Genomic DNA, 11367 nt, shown 5'->3' with positions numbered 1-11367 from the left:
ACAACTTCAAAGTTCAGACAATGCCAGGCAAATAGTAAGTAGCCAATAAATAGCAAACTTTAGTATTAACAGCAAAAGACACCACCTCTCTGAGACATACCTGGTCTATGGAGCAGGAGTTACACAGTCAGATGTGTGCCCCAAGAGACTTAACTAACTATAAATTGTTTTTAAAGAATAAAAAACTTAGAGATTAAAAACCTCTGTGTTTCTTTTGATAAATATAAAAACTCCATATTTTAAATTTCAACATCAATCAATCACCATGATTAAAAAAATTAAAGCAAGAGTACTATTAGAATTGGTGTTTTTTCAGACTGTTCAGAAGTTCTGATGGTCTTTCTACCTAAATGCCTCCCTTGATGGAATTTCTGCTCCAGAAACACACAAATGTGATGAGGAGCATGTCCCTACCTGGGCAGCATGACGCCCTGGGCGCCTCTAGTGATGAGCATAGTGGGCCTGAGTCTTGAGTCCCCAGACCACACGGGGAGGGGCCAGACACGGGAACCCAGTGTGGGGGGTGGCTCCTAATCTCCAACTAGTTTAACGACCCCTTTTCTTTAGAATTGACCTCTAAATGCGTATCTCCATGGGTCTGCATGGTGGATTTTCTAAAGGCCATTCCAAAACTGAATGATCTGAATTAACATGCAGAATGCAAGGGGGAAGAATGAAGAAAAGCAGTGCTCCAGGAACAAGAAAATATTAATAATCCTTTTGTCCTTCCCACCACAGTCATTATGGACTTGATCAAAAAAAGAAAATCTCATGTCCAGGTCTATAGTCAGTTAATTCTAACTAGGTTTAAACACTGCATTTAATACACACACACAATGACTTCCTAAAGGAAAGCAAGCTTTTCAGGTTTTCGTACAAATGGTGAAAGAGGGCCGTGTGTACGCCTGGCTGCGGGGTATGAGTAGGGTTGGAAGTTGGTAGGAATTCTCTGTCTTTTCAACTGGTAAGTGGAACATACAGGTTCCTGACTAAAATATTTTGCCTTGACTAGAGTCTAGAGAGTAGAGTAACAGGATATGTTTTTTAAACTAAAAATTCAGGTTCATATTGTAACAATTCTGATGTACTGCCAGAACAGCAGATCGTAATCACTGACAACACAATTTTCACTGAGATGAAAAACATGGCCCCTGTGCTGACGCTGACTTTCTGACGCTGGTTATTATCACTCAAAGGGATTAAGTCACTGAGTTTGAGAATTTCCATTTACTGGGCAGACGTGGCCCTGCAGTCTGCAAGTGGGTACATGGGGCAAGGGGAGAACACAGCTGGGCAGCTGGGAAAGGCAGGGGCCCAGACCACTCTTGACCACAGTCAGGGTTTCAGGTTTTATCTGGAACATATTTGGAAAATCAAAGAAGGAGGTTAAGCAGAGAAGTAAAAGTCTAATGTAGTTTAAAATATTTTTGCCAGCTGTCTGGTGAATAGATGAGTGAGTACAAAACAAGCCCAGAGAAGACCCAGGAGGAGCCCCTGCGTAGCGTCGCTGGAAGGGGGTGTGTGTCACCGCACTGGGCTGTGTGGCGACAATGAGAGTGACGGGTCTGGGCAGAACCACAAACAGGAAAAGCAGCATCTCTCCCTGTCCCTCCAGGGAGCAGACACTTCTTGAACACAGCTGAAACTAACAAGGTATCAGAATAGCTTTGTTTCCTTATCTAGTTCATCAACTGTAAGCAGCTCAGCTCACAGGTAGAAATGAAAATTCACATATTCACTCACAAAGATTTCTGTCTTCCTAAAGCTTATATTATAGCAGGAGAGATAGACAAAGACCCATGAAATTTTTAAAAATTTAATAGCAGGAGAGATAGGGAAAAACCCATGAAATTCTTAAAAATTTAACTGGAATATTAGGAAGTTAATAATGTTGTAAAAAAAATGCTAAATGGGAGATATCCTAAATGATTCTGTTTTTGTGGTAATAACAGCATTCCTCTTGGAAACTCCTTATAATATTGCTCTCCTCAAATACATGTTCTATGGGTGGGTGATTCACCTCTATTGCTTTGATAGCTGGGGTAGACTGAAGTTTACCATTCAATGCAGATCAGCTGTTTTGCAGCCTTTGGGCTGATTTGGTGGAAGGAGGGGGCGGGGGGGGTGCTGACTGCAGTAACAGGGGGTAGTACCCCCCACAGCAACCAGTGGGAATGCTTTCCTGAAAGGCAAGGCCCTTGTAGGCTCTGGAGCCCCTCTGACAGAGAACAAGACGAGAGCATGAAAGGTGTGTCTGAGGAGAGGGAAGCTGGGCAGAGGACACAGCACAGGCTGCGTGGGATTTGGAGGAAGAAAGAGGCAGGTCCTGGTGAGACGGCCTTCATGAGAGTGGGAAGCAGCAGCTACTTCCCTTTCCTCATATTTCCCCAAAGACACACGCTCACAGTGCGTTTTGTCGAGCCATTCTCTCTGATGCAGAAAGATAACCATTTAGTACACGGAACCGCAGCCCCCGAGTTAGTCCGCTGTAGAACCACACTCTCTACAGGAAACACGTCCACGCGAGACCTGATTTGTCATCTCCCTTTGGTTCACTTCAAATTCACAGCAAGAGGTTATTCCTGCTTGACTTTGGGGTACAGGCATTTCCCAGATTCACGTTCTTTCCTTCTTGTTACTCTCTCTCCTGACAAGCTCACTGTTACCTCCAGTGACGCTTAGGATGGTAGTTAGACGCAATTTCCTTTTTCATGTTTTCTATTGTAACAGCCTGACAACAACGATAATGTGGCTGTTGTCAGCGTCTTACAGGGCAGAGTGTACAATGTGCAGCAACAGCGCAAGCCAGCACAGTCTCGGCCTTGATTCACCAGCCTCAGGGTTCTGACTCACCATAGCTCCAGACATCACTCTGATGGGTATAAATCCGGTGTAAAATTGATTCCAAAGCCATCCATTTGATAGGGACCTTGGAATGATGAGAGATAAAAGTAATAAGACAACTATTAGCTTCCTTCTATTGAAAAACAAAATGACAAAGGGAGAAATTGAAAATGACAAAGGTGAGAAACCAGGCCACCCACACCCGGCCCCCCAGGCCCAGGGCTCCTTCCCAGCAGGAGGAAAGGTTTGTCTGGCAGAGGACAGGGTCTCTGTCAGACCCCAGGACTGAGGAGGGCCTCTGGTCTGTCTGTGGGCTCCTCTGCTGAGCTGGGTGCATGGGCTGGTAGCTGGGGACCCTGGTCGTGCCCTGTGTTTGTGGGTGCTTACAGGGCCAGCTGCTTGGAGTCATGCAAGCCAGTGTGAAACTGAAGAGATGCACAGCTGATCTAGAGTGTTCTGAAGGGTATATCTGGATACCTGCACCCCTCACTGCTGGGAAAGCCCCCTGGAGAAGCCCCAGGCCTGTCTAGAGGAAGAAGCCAAGTCCACCAAGGCCAGCGCCCCTCGGGAGGTCCTGGAACAATCACAGGAAACTTTCCTTGCTGCCAAATCAGCTATGGCATTTCAAGATGTTCTTCTGAAGGGTCTTTGCCCTGGAGCAGGAGGTGGAAACCTAACTTTGGCTAACAGTCCCCTAGAGATGAAGCTGAATTCACATTTTCTGCCTTTGGCTTCTGGGTGTGTCAGAAACATCTCTATTCACCTTCCCAGGAAATGCTTCTCCCCAGGAAGCTCTGGAGCCTGCCTAGACCCAGGGCTACTGGCACTGTGACCTCACCTAGAAGGTCCTGAGAATGGCCCTGAGTTGGTCAGTCTGCTTCAGGAGAGTGCATACCTTGCCTCCTTCTGCGTGATACTCCTTCTCCTCGGCACCCAGCAGCTTGGCCAGCCCGAAGTCTGTGATCTTCACGTGCTGCGGCGTCTTCACCAGCACGTTCCTGGCTGCCAGGTCCCTATGCACCAAGCGCCGGTCTTCCAGGTAATTCATGCCCTGAAACACAGGGCCACACGGGAGGGGTGGGCGTCTCAGTGCAGCGTTCAGTGTCACGCAGCAGTATCTGACCTGAAGTCTACCCGTGGCCGAACTGCCCTCCGCAGACACAGTGACTTGGACCTGGCAACGTCAGTGACCATCGATCCGCTCCAAGGATGGAGAGGCTAACTGATCTCCATCCAGTTACTCAAGTTTCAAGCTCAAATGAACAAGTAGAAGAGGCCAGTGACAGAGAAGGAGCCCCACCGTAGGGCCCAAACTTGGCTGCAACTACTCAGAATGGCTGCTGCCTCTTGCTGGCCTTGCCACCCTGGGCCACTTCATAGGGGGCACTGCCTCCCCAGGGCCCAGGGCTCTCATCACACTGTCCTGGACTATCTTACATGATTCACTACCAGTGAAGGTTTTTGTCCAGTTTTATTTTTCTTTTTAAATTGAAATCACATGGCTATTAAATTTGTTTTAACAAAGTACCAATCCCCACCCTCTCCCTGGCTGCCTCCGTAACTGTACTAATCAGAATCAAGGCTGTAAGGATGCAAAAGACCTGTATGCAGAAAACTGTAAGAGACTGATGAATGAAATCAAAGATGAAACAGATGGAGAGAAATACCATGTTCTCAAATGGGAAGAATGAATATTGTGAAAATGACTATGCTACCTAAAGCAATCTACAGATTCAATGCAATCCCTACTAAGTCACAATTGGCATTTTTCACAGAATTAAAACAAAAATTTTACAATTTGTATGAAAACACAAAAGACTCTGAATAACCAAAGGAATCTTGAGAAAGAAAAATGGAGTTGGAGGAATCAGGCTCCCTGACTTCAGGCTATAGTAGAAAGCTACAGTCATCAAGACAGTATGGTACTGGCACAAAAACAGAAATATAGCTCAGTGGTATAGAACAGAAAGCTCAGAGATAAACCCATGTACCTATGGTCACCAAATCTATGATAAAGGAGGTGAATATACAATGAAGAAAAGACACTTCTTCAATAAGTGGTGCCAGGAAAACTGGACAGCTACATGTAAAAGAATGATATTAGAATACTCCTAATACCATACACAAAAATGAACTCAAAATGGGTTAAAGACCTAAATGTAAGGCTCACCGCTATAAAACCCTTAGAGGAAAACACAGGCAGAACGCTCTTTGACATAAAGCATAGCAAGATCTTTTTTGATCTACCTCCTAATGGAGATAAAAACAAAAATAAACAAATGGGATATAATTAAACAGAAAACTTCGGCATAGCAAAGGAAATTATAAGCAAAACCAAAAGACAGTCCTTAGAATGGGAGAAAATATTTGCAAATGAAGCAATCGACAAAGGTTTAATCTCTAAAATAATAAGCAGTTGATTCAGCTCAATATCAGAAAAACAAACAACCCCATAAAAAATTGTGGGGGAGAGAGCTAAACAGACATTTCTCTGAAGAAGACATACAGGTGGCCATGAAGCATATGAAAAGATTCTCAACATTACTAATTATTAGAAAAATAAAATTGAAAATTACAATGAAGTATCATTTCACACCAGTCGGAATGGCCATTATCAAAAAATCTATAATAATGTTGGAGAGGGTGTGGAGAAAAGGGAACCCTCTGACTCTGTTGGTGGGAATGTAAATTGGTGCAGCTACTATGGAGAACAGTATGGAGGTTTCTTAAAAAAACTAAAATAGAGGTACCATATAACCCAGGAATTTCAGTTCTGAGCATAAATCCAGAGAAAACTATGGTCTGAAAGGATGCATGAATCTCAAAATTCACTGCATCACTATTTATAATAGCCAGGACATGGAAGGAACCTAAATGTCCATCAACAGAGGAATGGAAAAAGAAGATGTGGTACATATATACTGTGGAATATTACTCAGCCCATAAAAGGAATGGAATGCTGTCTGTAGCTGCTGCTGCTAAGTGACTTCAGTCATGTCCGACTCTGTGCGACCCCATAGACGGCAGCCTACCAGGCTCCCCGGTCCCTGGGATTCTCCAGGCAAGAACACTGGAGGGGGTGCTGTCTGTAGAGACATGAATGGACCTAGAGACTGTTATACAGGGTGAAGCAAGTCAGAAAGAGAAAAACAAACATTGTATAATATAGTAGACTCTAGAAAATGATACAGATGAACGTATTTGCAAAGCAGAAGCAGAGTGACAGATGCAGTGAACAAATGCATGGAAGCTAAGAGGGAAGAGGGGATGAACTGGGAGACTGGGACTGACATACATACACTACTGTGCATGAAACAGATAACTAATGAGAACCTCCTGTGCAGCACAGGAAACTCTACTCAGTATCTGTGGTGGCCTAGATGGGAAGGAATCTAAGAGTGGATATATGTATACATGTAACTGACTCACTTTGCTGTATAGCAGAAACTATCACAACACTGTAAAGCAATTATACTCCAGTTAAAAAAAATTGCTTTTCTCAAATTGCTTCTGTACTTAAGAGAGCCTCAGCAGTTTATCTGGACAAATCTTAGGTATTATTCATTACTCATAATATTGGAATTCTTTTCCAATTAACACCATCAGTGTTTGAGTAATATGCCAATATGCATAGAAATCTAGAAAAATTCTGATTCAGTCAGTTCAGTTCAGTCGCTCAGTCGTGTCTGACTCTTTGCGACCCCATGAATCGCAGCACTCCAGGCCTCCCTGTCCATCACCAACTCCCGGAGTTCACTCAGACTCACGTCCATCGAGTCAGTGATGCCATCCAGCCATCTCATCCTCGGTCGTCCCCTTCTTCTCCTGCCCCCAATCCCTCCCAGCATCAAAGTCTTTTCCAATGAATCAACTCTTTGCATCAGGTGGCCAAAGTACTGGAGCTTCAGCTTTAGCATCATTCCTTCCAAAGAAATCCCAGAGTTAATCTCCTTCAGAATGGACTGGTTGGATCTCCTTTCAGTCCAAGGGACTCTCAAGAGTCTTCTCCAACACCACAGTTCAAAAGCATCAATTCTTCGGTGCTCAGCCTTCTTCACAGTCCAACTCTCACATCCATACATGACCACTGGAAAAACCACAGCCTTGACTAGACGGACCTTAGTCAGCAAAGTAATGTCTCTGCTTTTGAATATGCTGTCTAGGTTGGTCATAACTTTCCTTCCAAGGAGTAAGCGTCTTTTAATTTCATGGCTGCAATCACCATCTGCAGTGATTTTGGAGCCCCCCAAAATAAAGTCTGACACTGTTTCCATTGTTTCTCCATCTATTTCCCATGAAATGATGGGACCAGATGCCATGATCTTCGTTTTCTGAATGTTGAGCTTTAAGCCAACTTTTTCACTCTCCCCTTTCACTTTCCTCAAGAGGCTTTTTAGTTCCTCTTCACTTTCTGCCATAAGGGTGGTGTCATCTGCATATCTGAGGGTATTGATATTTCTCCCGGCAATCTTGATTCCAGCTTGTGTTTCTTCCAGTCCTGCGTTTCTCATGATGTACTCTGCATATAAGTTAAATAAGCAGGGTGACAATATGCAGCCTTGACGTACTCCTTTTCCTATTTGGACCAGTCTGTTGTTCCATGTCCAGTTCTAACTGTTGCTTCCTGGCCTGCATACAGATTTCTCAAGAGGCAGGTCAGGTGGTCTGGTATCCCCATCTCTTGAAGAATTTTCCACAGTTTATTGTGATCCACATAGTCAAAGGCTTTGGCATTGTCAATAAAGCAGAAATAGATGTTTTTCTGGAACTCTCTTGCTTTTTCCATGATCCAGCAGATGTTGGCAATTTGATCTCTGGTTCCTCTGCCTTTTCTAAATCCAGCTTGAACATCAGGAAGTTCACAGTTCATGTATTGCTGAAGCCTAGCTTGGAGAATTTTGAGCATTACTTACTAGCGTGTGAGAGGAGTGCAATTGTGCGGTAGTTTGAGCATTCTTTGGCATTGCCTTTCTTTGGGATTGGAATGAAAACTGACCTTTTCCAGTCCTGTGGCCACTGCTGAGTTTTCCAGATTTGCTGGCATATTGAGTGCAGCACTTTCACAGCATCATCTTTCAGGATTATTTAATGTTTAATGTATGTGTCATTGATATTACAAACACTTGTATACTGCCAGGCTTTTATGTTAAGAGATGACTTTGGTATTTACCCCACCCTGCTCCCTGACGACCTACTAGGCCAAAGAGGATATTACTCTCTACATACACTTCCCTGGGTTCAGGATTTATATACATCATATTCCTTTCATAGAAATGTAGTCTGCCCTATAAATTGCCGCAAGGCCTTCAGAATGAACAAATCTGAGGAACTAATCTGTGCTGAAAATTGTCCTCTATTTGGATACAATGAATCACGTTAGTTCTCTTTTGGTTGTTCCTGTTGTGAGAGCTCATATAATCTTTCATTCTATCTTTATGGAATAAAATGAGTTAATTGGCCTGTGTTGCAGTTTTGTTTAACGAACTATGTTAAGAGAGAGTATCTATTCTCACTAACTGTATGGAGACCTGCTTTCTCATAACATCTCAAACTGAGAAAAATCTCAAAGATATTATCAAAATAGACACAAAATTGTCTTTTGTGCTCTGTAATTTGAATTTTTAAAAAACTAATAAATGGATTGTGATATTTTAAAAAATTAAGGCTGTAACAGGAAGAATATTTGAGAAGGACCCAGTGCAATGCCTGACATTTAGTGAATTCTCAGATGGACATCCCTTGGTACCCATGAAACTGGTTCCAGGAACACCTCCCACTGCCACCTCCCAACCAAAGTCCATAAATATTCAAGTCCCTTATAAAAAATGGCACAGTATTTGTATGTAACATACACACATCCTCTTGCATACTTTAAATTATCTCTAGATCTACTTATAGTACCTCATACAAAGTAACTAGTTGTAAATACAATGTAAATGCTATGTAAACAGTTACCTGCACCCAGAAAATTCAAGTTTTGGTGTTTCTTTTTTTAGCTTTCTGGAATTTTCTTCCCAAGTATTTTTGATCCATGGTTGGCTGATTCTGCAGATGCAGAACTATGGATATGAAGGGCTGCCTGTGACCCTAACCTCTCATCCTTGTCCACAGCCTCCTTGGTGTCTTTGTTACCTGCCCTTCCTCCTCTGACAGGTGGGGTCACTTCCTGCCCCTACTTCTGGCTTGATGAGCTAAACTCACCTGCCCAGATGAGCTAACCCTCCCAAGCTCTAACCTGTTGTTACAAGCTTGGCAGCCTTCGCTCCCGAGCCTTAGCTCTTCTCCTGGCAGGCAGGAGAAGCCTGTGTTGTTGGGACCACATTCTCTCCCACTTATTCACAGAAGTACCTCTCCTCTTTCCAGTTAGGGAAGTGGACCACACTTCTAGCCTCCTTTACAGCTGACACTCATGACCTCTCCAGCGAAGGGCAGGCACCATGGAAATGCTTATTGAAGGACAAAAAATGGAAATGAATGGGTTCAACCAACTCTTCCTTACTCTTAAGCTTTTTGTACACAGCTCTCTTTAGTTTAGTGCAAGTGCAGGGAACACCTCTAGATAAGAGTAGATCCCAAATGTTCTGGCAAATTCTTTACTTCCTTTTGACACATATTAGGTAAAAACTAAAAATTAACTTGTCATATCAAAGCAAAATGAAAAATTAGGAAGATGAGTGAGTGAGTGACAGAAAGTCACTCGTTTTGTCTGATACTTTGTGACCCCGTGGACTGTAGCCCACCAGGCTCCTCTGTCCATGGATTTCTTCAGGGGATCCTCCCAACCCAGGGATCGAACCCAGGTCTCTTGTAGGAACATTCTTTACTGTCTGAGCCAGCAGGGAGGTCCTCATAAGAAGATAGGGTCTTATAAAGACATTACCAGGAATTAGTCCTGGAGGGCTATTTTTGAGGCCTTTTGTGTTTTTCTTTCTTTCTTCTACTCCTCTTCCAAACAGAGGAATGTTTGGAAGAGGAGTAGAAGGCCTCCTCTTCCAAACAGAGGAGGCCTTCTACTCCTTGGCTCCTTTCCACCTTCATGGGGTTTCTAGCATCAGCCTTGTCCCCTGAGGGGTTCACTAAGCCCACAGGGAGGACAGCAGAGGGCATTTTCAGCTACAATTAACTATCATTGTGAACTTCCATTCTGCCTCTTTATATACCCAACAGAGAATGTGGTACACTAGAAACATTTTTTATAGCAGCTTGTTGAAGAAGAATGAGAGTATGAATGAGTGATAATGGCAGCTGACAGTTCCAAGTCAGGCATGGCAAACTCACCTGCAAAGAAACCTCTCCAGGTACTGGCAGGCCCAGCACCCACACAACAGCCCTGAGAGCTGACCCAGGTCCCAAGGCTGAGCTGGTGCTACACAAACCAAGTGCTCTGAGGCCACCATTGGGACTGTGTCCATAATTTCATGCTGAGGTCTCCAAGTGAAACTTGGCTGTTGCCACAGAGACTGCCAAATGTCAGATGCCCAGATGGCAAAAAATACCCCAACACCCCAGCATTTGGTTCAGTTCACTCTCTCAGTTGTGTCCGAATCTTGGCGACCCCATGTATTGTAGCACACCAGGCTTCTCTGTCCATCACCAACTCCTGGAGCTTGCTCAAACTCATGTCCATCGAGTCGGTGATGCCATCCAACCATCTCACCCTCTATCATCCCCTTCTCCTCTCCTCCTGCCTTAAATCTTTCCCAGCATCAGGGTCTTTTTAATGAGTCAGTTGGTCCTATCAGGTGGCCAAAGTAGTGGAGTTTCAGCTTCAGCATCAGTCCTTCCAATGAATATTCAGGATTGATTTCCTTTAAGATGGACTAGTTGGATCTCCTCACAGTCCAAAGGACTCTCGAGTCTTCTCCAACACCACCATTAAAAAGCACCAATTCTTCAGCGCTCTGTTTTCTTTACAGTCCAACTCTCACATCCATACATGACTACTGGAAAAGCCATGGCTTTGACTAGATGGACCTTTGTTGGCAAAGTAATGTCTCTGCTTTTTAATATGCTGTCTAGACTGGTCAGAGTTTTTCTTCCAGGGAGCAAGTGACTTTTAATTTCATGGCTGCAGTCACCATCTGCAGTGATTTTGGGGCCCCCCAAAATAAAGTTTTTCACTGTTTCCATTGTTTCCCCATCTATCTGCCATGAAGTGATGGGACTGGATGCCATGATCTTAGTCTTCTGAATGCTGAGTTTGAAGCCAGCATTTTTGCTCTCCTCTTTCACTTTCATCAAGAGGCTCTTTAGTTCTTCTTTGCTTTCTGCCATAACGGTGGTGTCATCTGTGTATCTGAGGTTTTTGATATTTCCCCTGGAAATCCTGATTCCAGCTTGTACTTCATCCAGCCTGGCATTTCGCATGATGTACTCTGCACACTAGTTAAATAAGCAGAGTGACAATATACAGCCTTGACGTATTCCTTTCCTGATTTGGAACTAGTCTATTGTTTCAGTCTGGTTCTAACTGTTGTTTCCTGACCTGCATATAGATTTCTCAAGAGGTAGGTGAGGCTGTCT

The 11367-nt window shown here is 43.8% G+C and overlaps 1 protein-coding gene across 1 annotated transcript in view; it reads right to left on the bottom strand.

Moving 5' to 3' along the window:
- EGFR (epidermal growth factor receptor) overlaps nucleotides 1-11367 on the bottom strand; it is a 214110-nt gene that overhangs the window by 13230 nt on the left and 189513 nt on the right. Inside the window, exons 21-22 of the mRNA XM_040246357.1 lie at nucleotides 3740-3895; nucleotides 2854-2929 (exon numbers count right to left, since the gene is read on the bottom strand). Coding sequence (XP_040102291.1) covers nucleotides 2854-2929; nucleotides 3740-3895 — 232 coding nt within the window. The remainder of the gene's footprint in view (nucleotides 1-2853; nucleotides 2930-3739; nucleotides 3896-11367) is intronic.

The sequence above is a fragment of the Oryx dammah genome, unplaced genomic scaffold (genome assembly GCF_014754425.2).
Source record: "Oryx dammah isolate SB20612 unplaced genomic scaffold, SCBI_Odam_1.1 HiC_scaffold_9, whole genome shotgun sequence".
Taxonomy (NCBI): Eukaryota; Metazoa; Chordata; class Mammalia; order Artiodactyla; family Bovidae; genus Oryx; species Oryx dammah.
The sequence above is the reverse complement of the archived record's forward strand: the minus strand, read 5'-3'. Positions and strand labels throughout refer to the sequence as shown.